Below are 17,751 nucleotides of genomic sequence, written 5' to 3' on the forward strand. Positions count from 1 at the left end.
ACTTGGCTTCAGACCAGTCTCTGGGCTTCCACACAGCCTCTTCTGCTATCTGAAAACCATCTTCAAGCACCATATAGGCCTCTCCAAAACACAGCTGACACTTGACTAGTTTTTTGGAGTTTGTTTGTTTGTTTTTGTTTTTTTACCAAGACTTATTGAAAGTAAGGCTGATATGAAGAAATTAACAACATGGAGAAAATTATTAAAAATAATAACATATTTACCATTCCTAGAACCCACAGTTGTACCTCTCTCAAGGCAAATCTGAGCAGCATCTTCCTCCTGAGGCTCTGCCTGGGCTGAGACAAAAGAAGGAGGCTCATTTCCCCCTGCAGGGTCCTCTGTAACTACAACACCTGACAACAGAAGCCCCAAAATGCTGCACCTTCAACAGATTCCACAGCTCTTTTCACTAGCTCCCAACAGAAGGAAATAAACTTATCAAGAGTTTCAATAGCTCTCCATTCTTCTGCCACTACCCTGTAGGTCCTCAGGTTCAAACTCAAGGAGCATTTCTGTCAGTGTTAGACTGCCTGGAAACTAAGAGGTGCCCTTTAGAATGGAAGAAGGCCAAACTGACCCGGAAGACATTCACCCTTCCAAATACTTGTAAAATTTAAATATATTTCTGCAGGTCAATTAGTATTGAAGAACTTGAATAAATATCCCATAAGGCTATTTATCATAATTGACTTTTTATTTAAAAAATTACAGGGAGCAATTTCCAGCATATTTTATAAAAGTACTGCCATATCAAACATTTTATATCACTTAATTCCAATGAAGAGCTGCCTTTTTCTTTTAAGATACTAATTCCAACTGATACGACATGTGTCCTTAAAATAGAAAGTTTCCATCATTTATTCAAATGTCAAAATTAAGATTTTTGAGAAGTTTATTGCTTTATGGGTGGGCAAGATGCTACTAGCACATTTTAGGTAAATAAACTTCTTTATTAAAAACTATGAGGTCATTTCTGTTTAAAACTTTTAGGATAATTCACAGAAAATAGATATATTTTTCAAAGGATACATTGAAGGGCTGGCCGTCTAGCTATGGACATTTAAAGGTGTAGCAGCTCTTTAAAGAAACAACACACAGTGGTTCTGCTTGGCGCACTACACATAATTGAAATGAATAAAACTGGAAGACCAGTACTGTTATGCTATGTTCTGTTAGGATCTTTAAACAAACAAACAAAAAAAAAATCACACGCTTAGTAGTCCATTTGTGCTTAAAATACTCAAATGCGTGAGAAGCTTAAAGAAAAGACCTCTGTACATGATCATCAAAAGAAAGTTATACATTTTTTTTTTTTTGAAATTGCACTGTTATTTAAACCACTTTTCTAAAGTCAAACCCTCCTTTGCAGCTGGCACAGTTTTTCAGGTCTAATTGGCAACTTGGGGAGGCCCCTCTGGTATTAGTGAAGTAAAAAAAGTGGTGATAAAGGACCACGCTGAAGCCATTAAGCCGGGCCTGTGGACTGCACTGGCATCTTCACCTGCATCTTCTCCACTCTCGTCTTCAAGTCCATCGTCCATAAGACGCTCCTTTCAAACAACATAAACACAGTCCTGAGTAACTGGTACCATAAACGCCAACTTACTGTAGCACAGGGGAGAGCTAAATATTTTCTAGAGCAAGAAAAAATCTAAGTGTGTAGGAAAAAAGTTAGATCTGGGGCAATTAGAAGGCACTGTGAAGTCTAAAATGAATCAATTCTGTGGTGTGTAAATAACTGCCAATATAATGAATTTACTCAGGCATAATATCTTTCAAGACTATTTTTAGAGAGCTACTAATCCTTCCCACTTATTCTAACAGAGGATATGACTGACTCAGCATTACATGCTAAATTCCCCAGATGAAACCACCACAGTTTCTACATCAGCTTTTCTTTGTGTGCCTTGGGTATCTGTAAAGCATCCAAGAGTCCATCACCACTTCTGTCCCATAAGGACTCAGGACTATCTACCTGTAAAACCCACACAAAAGCCAATAACCTACCATCTCTTCAAGTTCTAGATTGTTTGCATTCTGCCCATCGTTGTTAACGTCAACATTGTTAGGAACCTGTTGCTGACCGCCTTCTTGCCTGAAAGGGAACCATCCAGCCTGGTGTCTGTTCAGCAAAACAGAGGAAATAAACCACAGTCACTTGTGTTTTCAATACTATAAAACAGAGTCCCTCAGGGAAAAACTACTGGAGGCGCTGTAATAAATGATAAAAACAAGTATCTTACTTCAACTCAGTGGATTTCTCAAGGTAATAACAGCAAAACAAAATTCAATTCAAATCCACAAGCCTATCTTGGATATAACTGGCTCAAAGTGACACATTAAATCACAAAATCTTGTGGAGTTTTTTTCAAAATGAAATATAACTAGATATATTTCTTTGCCTCATGACTTACTATTAATAAATATAACTTAAAAGTACACCCTTATGATAACATTTATCATATATTTGAGTTCTAAATAACTGAAAGTCTATGAATCACTGAATTAATAATTTACATAAAATACAAGAAACAAATACTCTGCTTTTAAACAATTCTGATAAATATTCTTACACAATACCTCTGCCATTACTTTTGACTAGCATCAACATGCTGGATAGTTGAAGGCCAGTATTAAAAACCCTTCATTCTAACTAACTACATTATGCTAGAATCTGTGATAAACTGTTTTAGAAAGCGTTAAACGAAACCACAGACAGTTAATACGAATCACTCACAAATACACCAGCAGCATGGCTCCCATCACCATGATAAACCGACTAAAAGAGGAGTAGAAGTACACGATGCTGAGCAGCACTGCAGCCCGCGAGAATGTGTACACCCAGTCCAGCCAGTCACGGTTGAAGTCCTCCTCGTTCAGCACTGCTCCCCCCTGCGCGTTCATTTGGACATTCTCATTCATGGGCCCGTTGTCTTGGGCTACTAGGTTGGGAGCTGGTGGAGGCTCTTCTCCAGGAACATGTGCCAAGTTTAGAGGTGGCGATGCAGTAGGCTGGGCTGGGCTGGCACTCGATGTGGCCTGAGCTGTAACTGCAGCTTGACTGAAATATTCACCAAAATATTAAAAGAAAGAAAAAAAAGAACTTTACCATACTATGCATTTTTAAAATGTCTTAGGTATTGTAAAATTTTTATAACCCTAATCTTGAGTATCACACTCTTGCTCTGTGTTTCTTAGGAAGCAGTTTCCAGTAGAATAGTGGGGCTAAGATTAGGACATTCTCTTAGCCTGGTCACCTAAGACTATAGCAGAGAAGAGGAAGAAATAATAATGGCCATGTTTATGCTCTGGTAAATCGGCTTATAAGCTGATAGAAACTATAAAACTTTCAGTTAATGGCTCTTTTTATTATTCTACATAGGATGAACACCTCAAAGCCACTGTGACATACTTGTCTAAATATGGGTTTAAACATTAAATGAATCTTGGATAACCACTCGTCAACCCCAATCCTAGTTTTCTGGCAACTCCATTTGAGGATCACTGTTTCTGTCACCTGAGAAAGAATTGTGTCCTCTAAAGTGCTGACAACGTGACTGTGTAAGTCAGAACAGGGCTAGCAAGATGGCTCAGTCGATTATGGCGCCTGACCACCAAAGTGTGATCCTGGAACTCACACAGTGGAAGAAGAGAAATAACTCCCATAAGCTGGCCTCTGCTTCTACGGGTGACACAGTATGCATGAGGGTACTCACATGCACACACACACACTCACACACCACACACACACAAAATAAAAATATGTAATTTTAAGAAATTTCATTTTTTAAGAAAGACAAAGGACTGGGGTTTGGAATTCAGTGAATACAGTACCAACCTACCATACACAAAAGTAAGTCCTGGGCTCCATGCCTAGCACCACATAAAACTGGTAGGCACCACATGGTAGCACGCATGTGCCTATAGTCCAGGATTAGGGAGGTGGAGGCTCTAGGAGCAACAGTTCAAGGTCATCTTTGGCTAAATAGCCATTTTGAGGCCAACCTGGGCTACATGAGACCCTGTCTCACAAAGAAAAATAAGGTTAGAATAAATTGTTTATTACAGGTTTCCCAAAAAACAAAATATGGCTAGGATTTGCTTTTAAAATATAACAAGAAAAAGGAAAAGTTGTAGACTAAGATTGACATGATTTTGTAACTACTGAAGCTGAAACACAGGTACACGGGGATTTGTTTTACTATTGGGTATTTTGTTTTACTATTAAGTATTTTTAAATGCTCAAATTAATAAAGTTAGTCAACATAGCTAATGAAACTTAAGGAAATGTTCCATGGGCTATAAATTCCTATTTAAACCAATGTGCTAATACCTTGTTTCTAAAGAAGTCTTTTGTTTCTAAAACATTTCTTATCTCATGACTGTTCTGACACACAGGCGAGCTACTTTAAAGCTAAGAACCTGAGACTCAAAAGTTAAATGACGCACACAAGGTAATAACTCAGCACTCCTTTTATGCGGTTCTCATGGAGGTCACAAACAGAACAAAAGGTGTAAGGCAGCGTACTAAACACAGAGTCATCCCTGAAAGACAGCTGTCACCATGACACTATAAAAGTACAGTCTCCCTGAAGCCAGTGTTTATGAACGAACATTAGCATAAGAAGTTCACTGAGCAGGTGAGCTTTGTACAGGGATATTTATATATCCTTCAGGCTGGAGGCAAGAAAGTCAGTAGACATTTGGAGCAAAAAAATAAAATAAAATGCCTGATGCAATACTGTTTGAAGTAGGATAAGGTTATAGTATAGTATAGAAAAGAAGGCTAATGTGAAGTAGATCTAGCTGAAATTTTGGAAGCAGGATTCAAAGAAAGAGCAGCAGTTCAATTATATCATTTTTGTAGGGTACTGGGTTCAGGATAGCAGAAGCTAGAATCTAAATGGTTAAGGCCAAGAGCGCTCTTGACAACTAACAGGGGAAGTCAGAAGGAAAAGGCATTTAAAGACTGGAGGAGCCAAAGTTTAGATGTTCTGAACTTAGAGCAAAAGCAATTACTCCACAGTCTCCCAAGTAAGCTGCAGCGACACAGGAAGCAGAGAAGGTAAAGAATGAGAGTGCGCAACTGCAGCCGCAGAAGACAGACATCTAAGAACACTGCCCAGGGCAGATTCCGGGGGTCAGCAGGCACACAGCAGCCAGGTCCACCTGCCAAACTGAGCCAAGACTGTTACTGCTAAAAAGAAGGGGAGAAAATGATGGTAAGAGAAAGAGGAGGAGAAGGAAAACAGGAGCAAACACACCAGCAGGACAGGAAACGGCAGCAGCTGGACAGTGTGCGTGAGTGCACAGGATGAGGAAGAACGGGAGAACACAGCAGAGACATGACTCAGTCTGGGAGTCCAGAATGAGGGCAGTGACCATCCGTGCCACACTGGGCCTGACACTTCCTATGGCCCCTTTTCCTTTGACGTTTTGTCTCCTTGTAGAGCTGCAGCCTTTCAGGGAAACTCTCTTCTTAGACTTCTATATTATGTTTAAAAAGTATCTGAATATTGCTAAATAAAATCAGGGCCAAGAAGAAGAGGCTAAGAACAGGCTTACTGATGTAAAACGGAGGGAAATGCCAAGTAATTTGAAGTAAGTATCTTCTGAGAAGTTTATAAATTCCTTCTCAGTAATTCTAAAGTAACCGAGTAATGACAGCAGCAAATGCAACCCAAATCAACTTCGTTAGGGTAAGAGAACATTAAGTCATTAACAGAGTAGCTAAAACAATGACTCAGACAGACTTACTATTGCATATAATACTGATGAGCATACATCTGCTGCCACCACAGCATCTGCAGTGGGCTGAGAGCAGGGTACACTGGGAACCCCGGTGGCACAGCTTGCCCAGGAAACTGGTGGTCCACATTTCTGCAATAAAGAATAAACGAAGCCTTTTAATGTGTCAAAAGCTAAATAGCATTCCTCTGAATTATTTATGGACCGTAAGTCAATCACTGACACGGCATTTTTAAATCTTACTGTAAGACACCGATTTTCAACATTCTTCAAATGACACAATAAGTCATCCACAAAATATGGAGCAAGCGTGAACAAAGCCAAAAATACTTTGATTTTTAAGTATATTCTCTTTAAGAATCAAAGCTATAGCTGGGCAGTGTTGGCACACGCCTTTAATCCCAGCACTAGGGAGGCGGAGGCAGGGGGATCTCCATGAGTTCAAGGCCAGCCTGGTCTACAGAGTGAGATCCAGGACTGCCCAGGCTGTTACACAGAGAAACCCTATCTCAGGAAAAAAAAAGATCAAAGCTATAAAATAAACTTTAGGTCACAACCAAGTAGTAAAATGCTATTAAAGATACAGCAGACAAATAATTTAAAATACAAAATTTTCAAATATAAACTGTCCTTTAAAGAGCCAAAAGTGAATAACATACTTCTGAATTTTTAAAAATAAGTTAAAATTCTATTAATTCAGTAAAACTTTTGGAAAGTCATCATTAACTTCCTTATGCTTCAGATTTCCTAATTTTTAAATGGATTCTTCCTCAAAATGCTGTTATTCTATTCAGCAAACACTAGTGTTATGGTTTGAATATAAAATGTCCCAGGCAGTTTTGGGGGTTAGGGAGAAACCTGGTGCCAGGGAAACTGTCAGGAATTCACAAGGATGATCCCAGCTAAGACCCCTAGCAATAGTGGAGAGGGTGCCTGGACTGGCTTTCTCCTATAATCAGATTGGTAACTATCCTAATTGTCATCATAGAGCCTTCATCCAGTAACTGATGGAAGCAGATGCAGAGATCCACAGTCAAGCACTGGGCTGAGCTCCGGGAGTCCTCCTGAAGAGAGGGAGGAGGGACAAGCCAGAGGGGTCAAAGTAGTGATAGAGGAGCCCACAGAGACAGCTGACCTGAGCTTGTGGGAGCACACGGACTCTGGACCAACAGTTAGGGAGCCTACTGGGACTGACCTTGGGCCCCTGCATGTGTGTGACAATTTGGTCTGTTTGTAAGGCTCCTAGCAGTGTCCCTGGCGCTTAGCTGGCTTTGGGAACCTGTTCCTCATGCTGGATTACCTCAACCCAGCCTTTATGCAGGAGGACTTTGGTCCTACCTCAACTTGATGTGCCATGCTTTGTTCAAGCCCATGGGAGTTCTGCCCCTTTCTGAATGGAGACTGAGAAGAAGTGGATGGGAAGCGGGGTAGATGGAAGTGGGGGCAGAGGGAACGAGAGAAGAGGAGGGAGGGTGTAGGGAAAAGGGGCCAACCAAAGAAACCCATCCATGCCCTGATTCTGAAACCAGTGCCAAAGAAACTCCCTAGAATCAGAGTCTGTGAAAGAAATATGCCCTGGCCTTAGAAGCCAAAAAGCTGAAAAGGGCCAGTGAAAGAAACACAGTTTGGCCCTGAAATCAGAGCCATCTCTTCCCCTGAGCAATGAAACCAATCAATCCCTGAGCAGGAAAACGAACCAATCCCTGAGCAGAAAATCTCCCTGGAGAAACTCCGTCCCTAAGAAGCCCTATATTAGCCTTTCTGCCTGTTCAGTTATGGGCTGTGCTTTCCTACCCTGGCAGAGGCAGCCACTCTCCTGGACTCCTCCTTCCCAAATCTCTTTCTCAAAAGTCTTGGGTGAAGAAGACTACTGCAGCTCCAGGTATAGTCTGACTTCCCGAACAGTCAGGATACCATCTCCTCCAGAGCTGTAACACTCACTTACAGAGGGGAAACTGTGGTAAATATGTAAAACAAATGAAAAACTGCAATTAAATATAATAAAATTTTTAAAAAATGTCCCAGGCATGCTCATGTATTTGAACACTTGGTCCCCTGCTGGTGGCACTGTTTTAGAAAGTTATGGACCCCTTAGAAGATGTAGTCTTGCAGAAGAAAGTGAGTTGGGGGTGGGGTGGGGGGGTGAGACCTTGAAGTTGAATAGCCCAGCCCCACTTCCTGTACTTCCTGTGTTTCCTGACCCACTGCAACCAGCTAACCCACACTTCTGAAACTGTGCCTTCCCCGCCATGATGGGCTGTATCCCTTCAACTGCGAGCCAAACTAAACTCCTCCTCCCGTAAACTGTGTGCAATATTTGGTCATAACAAAGAAGAAAGTTACAGTGAGCCAGCTTTGCTTTTATTAACCATCCCTTAAATAAGACTGTGACCCCAAAATACATATCGTAAGACAGCAATAAAATGGCTCCTAATGCCATTCTGCTGTACTCAGAGATCAGTGCCTTGTTCAGTCATCACCAGAGAAGCTTCCTCCTGCAGCAGATGGGAACAAACACAGAGAGAGACCCACAACAAACTGCAGAGAGGGAGGCCATGGCACTCAGTCCTAAATGGGATGTCTCCATCAAATCCCTCCCTTCAGGGCTCAGGGAACCCTGCAGACGAGGAGGTAGGAAGAGTGTAAGAGCAGAGGGGACGGAGAACACCATGGAAAGAAGGCTTTACAAACACACCAGGACTGACACACACAAGAACTCACACAGTCCCTACATGGTTCTAACCCAAATAAGGTCCAGTGCTGGGAGGGAAAGTGGACACAAGCCCCCACTCTTAACCCAGAAGCTGTCTTCTCCAACTGAAAACCACTCAGTGAAAATTTAGTTTTCTCCACTGGAGCCCACTGGGTGTTCAAACAACTCTTAATGCTGGGCCCCATGCCCAGCAATAGAGTGCCAACACAAAGAGAACCCAGTGGTATTTTGGAGGTTCCTTGTTTCACAATGCTTTGTCTGGGCATTGCATTTAATTTTTTCTTTCTTTTTTTCCTATGTATTGCAGTTTCTAGTGTTGTGTTTTTATAGAATTTGTATGTGTGTGAATGCATGAGTCTCTGCATCTCTATGTGCTTCTTGTGCTTTTTCTTTGGTAGTTTTCCTGGTAGTTTGTTTGCTTCATCCTATTCCAGTTTGCTTGTTGTTGTTGTTATTATTATTATTATTATTACTATTATTTAGATGCCCGTTTGTATTACTATGTCACACACAAAAAGAAAGATGTGTAGATTTGGGTGGGTGGGAAGTAAAAGAGGACCAGGGAGGAGTTGGAGGAAGAGAAACTGTGATAAGAATATATTGTATGAAAATTGTAAATCTATTTTCAATTTTCAAAAAGACTCAGAGATATGTATAGAAATCAAAACCACTATGGGGTACGTACACAAGTAAACACAAAATTTGTAAATATGTTGTCTTTTGTTTGTGCATGTGTGTATATGTGTGTGCACATTTGTTCATGTAGCATGTACATATGTGTAGGTGCACAAGCATATATGTGTCTGAATGCAGAGGCCAAAGGTCAATGTTGGATGCCTTCCCCCATTGCTCTCTACCTCACTTTTTTGAAAAGGGGCTTTCACTGAGCCTGGAGCTCACCAATTCATCCAGAATAGTTGAGTAGCCAGCTCCAGGGATCTGCTCATCTCTACCAGCACCTTTCCTAGCCGCACTCCCAAAGCTGGGCTTATAGTAGCGCTGGGCCTGGCTTTTATGTAGGTGCAAGGGATCTTATCCAATTTTCTCAGTCCTGAAAACTACAGACTTTTAAAAGGTGGCTACTTTTTCTTTTTCTTTTTTTTTTTTAACCTTTTCTTCCCTTGATCTTGGAGAGAAAAAAATCCAGTGTTCTCATTGTGAAATTGATATAGTAAATATGTTTAAAATTATATTTATTAATGGTAGAAATTTATGAAGCTCTATTTCCAGGTGGATGCCCCCTACAACTGGAATACTAATACTAATAAAATATGCCTATAACACTTTAGCCTTCCCAAACTGTTCTAAACTGTCTCTACAATCAACAATTCCTAACGTATGTGTAGTCTTTATTTAGAATATAAATGTGTTATAATGTGTTATATTTAATGTTATATTTAGAATATAACGTGTTAGTTATTCTTATCTCAGTCTGGGAAGATCAAACTAATGCCAGCCAAAAGCAAAATTCAGTATGAAGAAAAGGAGACTTAAGAGCTGGAAGGATGCATTATTGGTTATGTGCTCGCTGCACAGGTATGAGGATTTTGATCCCTAGCCCCCACATCAAACATTGGGAATGAGCTGGGTGGTGGAGGCACGTGCCTTTGGAGAAGCAGAGGCAAGTGGGATTGCTTTATTTATCCTTGAATTCTGTAAATTCAAGGTCAGATCTACAGAGTAAGTTCCAGGACAGCCAGGGCTACAACCTTGTCTTGGGGAAGTTGGAGAGTTGAGAACGGTGGTGAATCTGTGTCAGAATCAGAAGCAGAGACAAGTGGATCCCTGGCTTTCTCTGGTCAGCCTTAGGACACACTGAGAGATCCTATCTGAAAATTCAAGGTGGATGGCTCCTGACAGCAACACCTGAAGTTGACCTCTAGCCTCCACATTTGCATACAAACACACTTTTGGTGAGGACCAAAGGCTCTATCCTCTATCAGGTACTCTGTAATATTTTGAGATTTCACGGGTGCAGCTTCCCTGTTAGACACAGATGACACTATCTCAAAGCAGATGCCCTGGGCCTCTGGCTCTTACAGTTTTTCTGCCCCTCTTCCACAGTATTTCCTGAGCCTTAGTCATGGGGGTTGTATTACAGAAATATCAACTGGGGCTGAGAAACTCTAGTTAGTTTCTCTGCATATTGACTGGTTGTAGATTTCTGTAATGGTCTCCATCTGATGCAAAAAAACAAAAACCAAAAGCAGCTTTTTTGAGGAGAGTTGAGTGCTAAACTTATCTGTGGATGTAAACATAAGTATTTAGAATACAGTTAGAAATTACATTGGTTTAAGAAACTAACAGTAGTAGGTTCTCCTTTAGGGTCCATGTTTTCACCAGCCACAGGTAATGGGCTAGGTTTATGTACCAGGCATGAACAGTTCAATTAGACAGTTGGTGGTCACCCCTAAGCTATAAGTGCCATTCATTATCGCACCTTTAGAGACAGCTTGCCATTCTGATCACTGTCATGGCTCAGAGGCATTAAGGCTGCTTAGACTACTGACTGCCATTCTTCCTTGACAATTTGCATTGCACAGCTCCTCTGATACTCTGAAAACTAATCCTCAAGGAGGAGGCTTCCAGGTCTGATGCAGCTCAATTCCACCAAGTCCTATGTCCAAAGCCTGTGCTATCTTCAACATTAGCCTATTACCTTCAGTTCTAGAAGGCAAGCAAGGGCAAATGGCAATATTGTTTTGAGTCTCTTGGGTTCCTCTAATAAATAATGAATGGAGGGTTATGTCTTGCACTGGGCTCTTTGTTAGACAGTCTCTATAGCTTTTAGTGGTTGGGAAGACTGTCAAGTAGCATACCTTCATTTTAAAAATAGAGATATGCTCTTCACATCTTTTTTGGTTTTTTTTTTTTTTGGTTTTTCAAGACAGGGTTCCTCTGTGTAGCTTTGCACCTTTCCTGGGTCTCACTCTGTAGCCCAGGTTAGCCTCGAACTCACAGAGATCCGTCTGCCTCTGCCTCCCGAGTGCTAGGATTAAAGACATGCGCCACCACCTCCCGGCCTGCCCTTCACATCTTGAAATCAGTCATGGTAGGAGTTTTTATGTTATAGGAATGAGCAAATTGAGGGCCTTAATTTTCCTTTTACTGAACAGCTGTTAAGCATTTTCCTACATAGCATTGGTTATAACTGGAATACTTCACCACCCTGGGGCTATTAAGAGATCATGTGACTATTTCTTTAGTCAAATAATAATAAATGTGACATGCACAAGGCTTTAAATGATTTTAGGTCTTAGCCTATCCTTTGACATCCCAGGGAATTACTGATCCACCAACAAGAAACATGAAACAGACCTAAACTCAACTACAGCCTCAATTAGGCAGAGATGTCCTGGGTGACTAACAGACCTGTGAGCAAGAAAATAAAATGTCTTGTTGAACACTACTGAGACTTTGGAATAATATGCAGCAAAAACAAATAATATAATTTGCCTCCATAGAGGAGTAAACAAATTAATATAACCAAATAATGAAAAAACAGACAAACCAAATGTGAATTTACATAGATCTGAAAATATTTCCAACCTGTTTTGTTTTAAAAAAAGTTTATAAGATAGAATAAAATTTATGATCTTCCAATTTTAAATGTACACATAGAAAAATATGGAAGTATAATTACAAAAACTTCAGTAAGGCTTATTGCTGAGTGGTGGGCTACAGGTGAGTTTTCAGTTGAAATACAAAACAAAGCTGTTACTAATTCAGAGAGAAACTGAATCTCTGAAAGTGAGTGTCTAACAAAGTAATCAGCATTTTTCAAGTTAAATAAATGTAATGGCATAACAGATGAGTCTAAAAACAGTCTATCATTACTGTAAATAGGACTTTGTAAACCACTGTAGTGAGAGCATGTAGTGAGTTCTTCTGTGTCCCCAAGTTTCCCTAAGAGCAAAGGGAGCTCTCTATCAGCCTCAGGATTTCTACAAGTCAAGTTCACCATGTATGGTGAAGGTGTCGGGCTCTTGAGAATCATCCAAAAACCGGAAGCTTCAGAGAGTAAGACACAGAAAGCAGTAACATTAGCAAGCACACTATAGCTACAGAATCCTTGCCTATGTGGTGGACAACTGCAGTCTAGCTATGCATTTGTAGTACTGGGGTTTGGAAAAGGAGAGCAGAGCTTTTATTTTGGTATTAAATTTCCCAAAGTCACTAAATCATTGCTCTTTAAGGTTTAAGGAATGGGCTATGTTAAAGTTGACCAAAAGAAAAGTAAAGTCTTTATAAGTAAAAAATGACAGTATATCCAAAAGCTAGAGCATAATTAATGGTAATGCATTTGTATAGCATGCTTCAGGCCCTGGGTTTAATATGCACACACCCAAAAAGGACACTGCTACATTAGATAATCTACTTATTGAACTTCTCTATCAGCTGCTTTGTGAATCACAAAGTACTCTCTCCAAACAGAAAGTCTTGTTTTTGAACACTGGCATTTGCTGTGGGATGTTTTTCTGTATGCTGTGAATATGTGTTGCTCTAATTGGTTGATAAATAAAGCTGCACTGGCCTATGGCAAGGCACCTTAGAGGCAGGTGGGAAAGCCAAGCAGATATATAGAGATATATGGGAGACACCAGCCGCTGTCAAAGAGCAACAAGATGACAGCAGACCTGTAACACCATGGCGATGCGGCAAAACATAGATTAATAGAAATGGGTTAATTTAAGATGAAAGAGTTAGCTAGCAAGAAGTCTGCCATAGGCCATACAATTTGTAAATAATATTAAGCCTGAATGATTATTTTACAAGCGGCTGTGGGACCACAGGTGGGACCGAGGGACTGGGCAGGACCAGAGAAACTTTCCAGCTACAGGCATTCATTCATTTGAGTGTTTTAGAATAATAGGCATACTTGCTGAATATGCAACATTCACCTAAAACAATGAATTTGTAAGTTATTGCTAGTATATCACTATGTACATAAACATTTTACATGCATTATTAGTCCACATAGAAATAGTCTACCAGAGTAAATGTAAACGTAAAACTCTACCAGGCCTTCAAAGAAGAATTAATTAACACCAATGCTACTCAAATTATTCTATCAAATAGAAAAGGTCCTAAAATATTTTTATGAAATCAATATTACCCTGATATCAAAACCAGATAAAGATACCACAATAAACAAACACATAAACAAACACATAAACAAACAAACAAACAAATAAATAAATAAATAAATAAATAAGATTACAGACAGATCTTTCAGATGACCACAGATGCAGAATTTCTCATTAAAATACTGGCAGGACAAATTCAGGCTAGTAAGAAAAAGTTCATTTATCAACATCTCTTTATGACAAATGTCAAAGAGAGTCTAGAGACTGAGGAAGCAAAGCTAAATATAACAAAGGCTATACAACAAACCTACAGTCAACATCAAGTGTTCCAACTAAGAACAGGATTAAGGCAGGAATGTCCACTCTCTCATTCCTACTCAATACAGTACTTGAAGTCTTAGCTAGAGCAAAAAGACAAGAGAAGGAGATAAAAGAGATGAAAATAAGAAACAATAGTATGGTAATCACAATAGGATCCCCGAAAGAAGAAATCCTAATTTAAACCAAGTGGCAGCATACAAAAATAACACACGAAGATCAGTAGCCAACCTATATACCCATGACAAACAGACTGGAAAAAAAAAAAAAAAAAAAAACATCAGGGAACTAATCCTGTTCACACTAGTCATAAAGGGGCAGGAGGAAAAACTTAAAACAAGGCAAGTAAGGGCCTCTACAATGAAAATTCTTAAGACACTGAAGAAAGACACTGGAGCAGATAATATAGAAAGATATCTCATGCTCATGGATTCAAAGAATTAACATTGTGAAAATAACCATCCTACCAAAGCTTATCTAAGACTCAATGATCCCAATTGAAATTCCAACATCATTTTTCAAACAGAAAAACAATCTGAAATATTTAGAGGCACAGGAGACCAAGGACAGACAAAGCAATCATGAATAAAAAGAATAATACAGGAAATATCATATCGGATTCCAAATTCTACTACAGAGCTATAGTAAAAATAGCATGGTACTGGCACAAAGACACAGATCAGAGGAATAGAACTGAAATTCCCTGATAGAAGTCTACAAAACTAAGTTACCTGGAGGAGATGCCAAAAATACACATTAGAAAACAAGACAGCATCTTCAACAAACAGTGCTGGGAAAGCTGGATTTGAACATACAGAAAAATAAAATTAGACCATTATGTCTCGCCAGGCACAAAACTCAACTCCAAATAGATGACGGACTTCTACCTGAAACTGCCGAAAAGTAGCGGGTATACTTCAACTCACAGGCACAGGCACACACTTTCTGAAAGAGACCTCAGTATCACAGGAAACAAGACCAACAAGCAATGGATGGGATATCATCAGACTAAAAGCTTCATTACAGCGAAGAAAACTTAAAGCAAACAAATATGCAGCACACAGAATAGGGGAAAATCTTTCCCAGCTATTCATCAACAGAGAATTGGTGTCTAGAATATACAAAAAAAGCCTTTAAACATTAAGAAAATAAACAATCCAGTTTTTAAAAATCAGCCATACAACTAAACAAAAAACTCAAAAGAAATATATCTAGGAAACACAAGAATACTCAACTTCTTTAGACATCAGGGAAATGAAGATTAAAACCACTTTAAGAATCCACCTCACCCTAGTGAGAATGGTCAACATCAGGAACACAGTATGACAATAAATGCTGGAATGATTTGGTGAAAGGAACTCTTATAGTTAGTGGGAACAGAAACCAGGGCAGCCACTTTGGAAATCAGTCTAGAGATCCCTCAAAAAAGTTGAAATTGCCCTATGACCCAGCTACACTACTCATGGGCTAATACTCAAAGAACTTTGTAGTCTACTGCAGAGACACTTACACTACTGCTCCATTCACAGCAGATAAGAAATGGAAACAATTTAGATGTACATCAACAGATAAATGAATAAGGAAAATCTGGAACTTACACACAATGGAAACTACTCAGCTATAAAAAAATGGAAAGCATGCAATTTGTAGGTAAATGTATGGAATTAGAAAAATTGTACTGAATGAGGTAACTCAGGCCCAGAAAGACAATGCCACATGTTCTCTCTCATTTGGAGATCTCTCTCAGTTTGTGTACTTATTTGGAACACGAGTGAGAACGAGGGCGGTATAAAGAAGCCTTGGGGGCTGCGGAAGGGGGAGGTACAATAAGAAAGGAGGGAAAATGGAATACAGGTGAGTCGAAGTAGTGAGGGGTGGGAGGGCTTCAGCAAGGAGAGGTGTGGGAGTATGGAGAAAATCAGGGCTGATCCAAAGAAAAGGGATGTCAAAGCCAGAGAGGAACCCACTATCACAAACCCAGCGTGTAGGACACATGTGAAGGGAAATGAGGAACAATGAGCGAAAAGATTAAGCAGGGATGGGAAGGGCATGGGAAAGGAGAGGCAGTAGGTGGCTAACTAGATCTAAGGATGTCTGAAAAAGTACTAGGAAAAGCCACGAGTTAGTGAGCTAATTACAACTTTAAAAAATAAGAATTCAAATGGAACTACTCTGCATGGACGGACAATGTCACTCCCAGAAGACATGGGTTATTAAATGAAAATTTCAATACAAAGCATGGGATACCTCCCTACAAGTTACTGGTCAAGGAGGACCAAGTGGTTCCAAAACAACACAAGTTATAGTCATTGCTGTTAACTACCTACCACAACTACATGGTAAGACCCTATTGTTGAAGATACCACATAATTTGGTTGCAGTACATACAGAAATCAATTGTAAACTAACCAGGAAACTTCCTCCTTGCTTGGCTAGCTTTCATAGTGCCAGAAGATACTATGTAGGCTTCTGGGGGTGGAAAGACATCAATGGTCTTTTGAACCCTGGACCATGGACCTGCATGCTATAATATGGACCTGCCAGACAAGCTATGTATATTGGCACAAGAAAAGCATGACTGTTATGGGGTAACTAATTGCTTTCTTGGATTTGAGGCCTGCTCCACATGAGAGAGGTCCCTGGTCAGAAGCCCATGGCTGGGGAGCTCATAGGCCCTAGAGTAGAACTTGCTATTGTTATTTTGCTATATGACCACACTGTCAAATTGCCTTCTAAATACTCCTGTTTGTACCCATAGTCCTAGGCTGCTCTTAACCTTGGCCAAAGAAACTTCTCAGTGCCCAGCAGTCAACAGAGAGATGCATCCCTGCTCAGAGTGCTGAGAGTAAAGTCTGACTGCTCACTCTAAATGGAACATCTATATTAACACTACGAGAACAGCAAGGTTAAAGCAACATCTCAAAAGAGGAGGAAGAAGGAATGGAAGAGCTGGGGTGGGAGCTGAGGGCTGCTAGAAAACAGTCTTCTGGACATGACATAGCAGCTGTGGTTACCTGCACGAGACTTACACAAGATCACCCCAACCAAAAGATCTCTAGGCAAAAGCCCTTAGGAGCTACTGACAGTGGATAGTTGCTGCGGTGTGGGCGTGGAGAACCATTCTTTATTGAGGATGTGGCCACTACCAGGTTTCTCATGCTGCAATGGATGGCCCCACACCCATGCATATATGGGCAGCACTAACTGGATGTAATGAATTTTTCAAGAGGCAAAACAAATAAATACATGAAGTTGGGGAGGAGGGCATGTTGGGGAACATGAGGGTAAATTATAGGTGGCAAATATTTCATTGTGTTTGAAATAAACACAATGCATGAAGTTTTGAAAAAAAAATGTAAAACAACTTGTCTATTCATTCAGCCAACCTACCAGATATTGTTGTTACATATACACTTAGGTGTTTGTTACATTTCTTTTAGCTTCTCACTTTCACTAATGGTCTGATTTTGTTTGTTTCATCTGTTTGTGAATAAAGCATATGAAAGTACTTGAAAAGTAAGTAAATAAGTTTCAAATGTACTTTAATAATCAAAAAGATGCTACAGTGAAAAAAATCTAAAGTAAATGGTTTTTTTGTGTGTGATTTTTGGAAGGCCCTAATTATGATCCATACTTTCACTTACCCTTGGATTACATATGGAAACTGATGACTCTGGGCTGGGTCAGTTTGTGCCTGTGGAAGGATGCGTTGCCTCAATCCTTCTGAAGAACCAGCAACTAATGACGAACTCTCTTGACTGGGGGATGGAGTTGTTGAATCTGAGTGATCTGAATTCTACAACAAACAAACAAAAAAGTAAGTATGTCTTGCTAAACATGTATTTATAAAATCCCTCTGGGAAAAAAAATTTAGAAACTGAT

At 40.0% G+C, this 17,751-nt stretch overlaps 1 protein-coding gene across 1 annotated transcript in view; it reads right to left on the reverse strand.

Annotated features, from left to right (window-relative positions):
• Window positions 1–676: 676 nt before the first annotated feature.
• Herpud2 (HERPUD family member 2) overlaps window positions 677–17,751 on the reverse strand; it is a 40,540-nt gene continuing 23,465 nt past the window's right edge. Inside the window, exons 4-8 of the mRNA XM_052755038.1 lie at window positions 17,514–17,665; window positions 5,761–5,883; window positions 2,741–3,064; window positions 2,011–2,125; window positions 677–1,553 (exon numbers count right to left, since the gene is read on the reverse strand). Of these exons, the coding sequence (XP_052610998.1) occupies window positions 1,392–1,553; window positions 2,011–2,125; window positions 2,741–3,064; window positions 5,761–5,883; window positions 17,514–17,665 (876 nt within the window). The 3' untranslated portion in view covers window positions 677–1,391. The remainder of the gene's footprint in view (window positions 1,554–2,010; window positions 2,126–2,740; window positions 3,065–5,760; window positions 5,884–17,513; window positions 17,666–17,751) is intronic.

This window comes from Peromyscus californicus, unplaced genomic scaffold (assembly GCF_007827085.1).
Source record: "Peromyscus californicus insignis strain IS unplaced genomic scaffold, ASM782708v3 Scaffold_11__1_contigs__length_118956290, whole genome shotgun sequence".
In the NCBI taxonomy this organism is placed as follows: domain Eukaryota; kingdom Metazoa; phylum Chordata; class Mammalia; order Rodentia; family Cricetidae; genus Peromyscus; species Peromyscus californicus.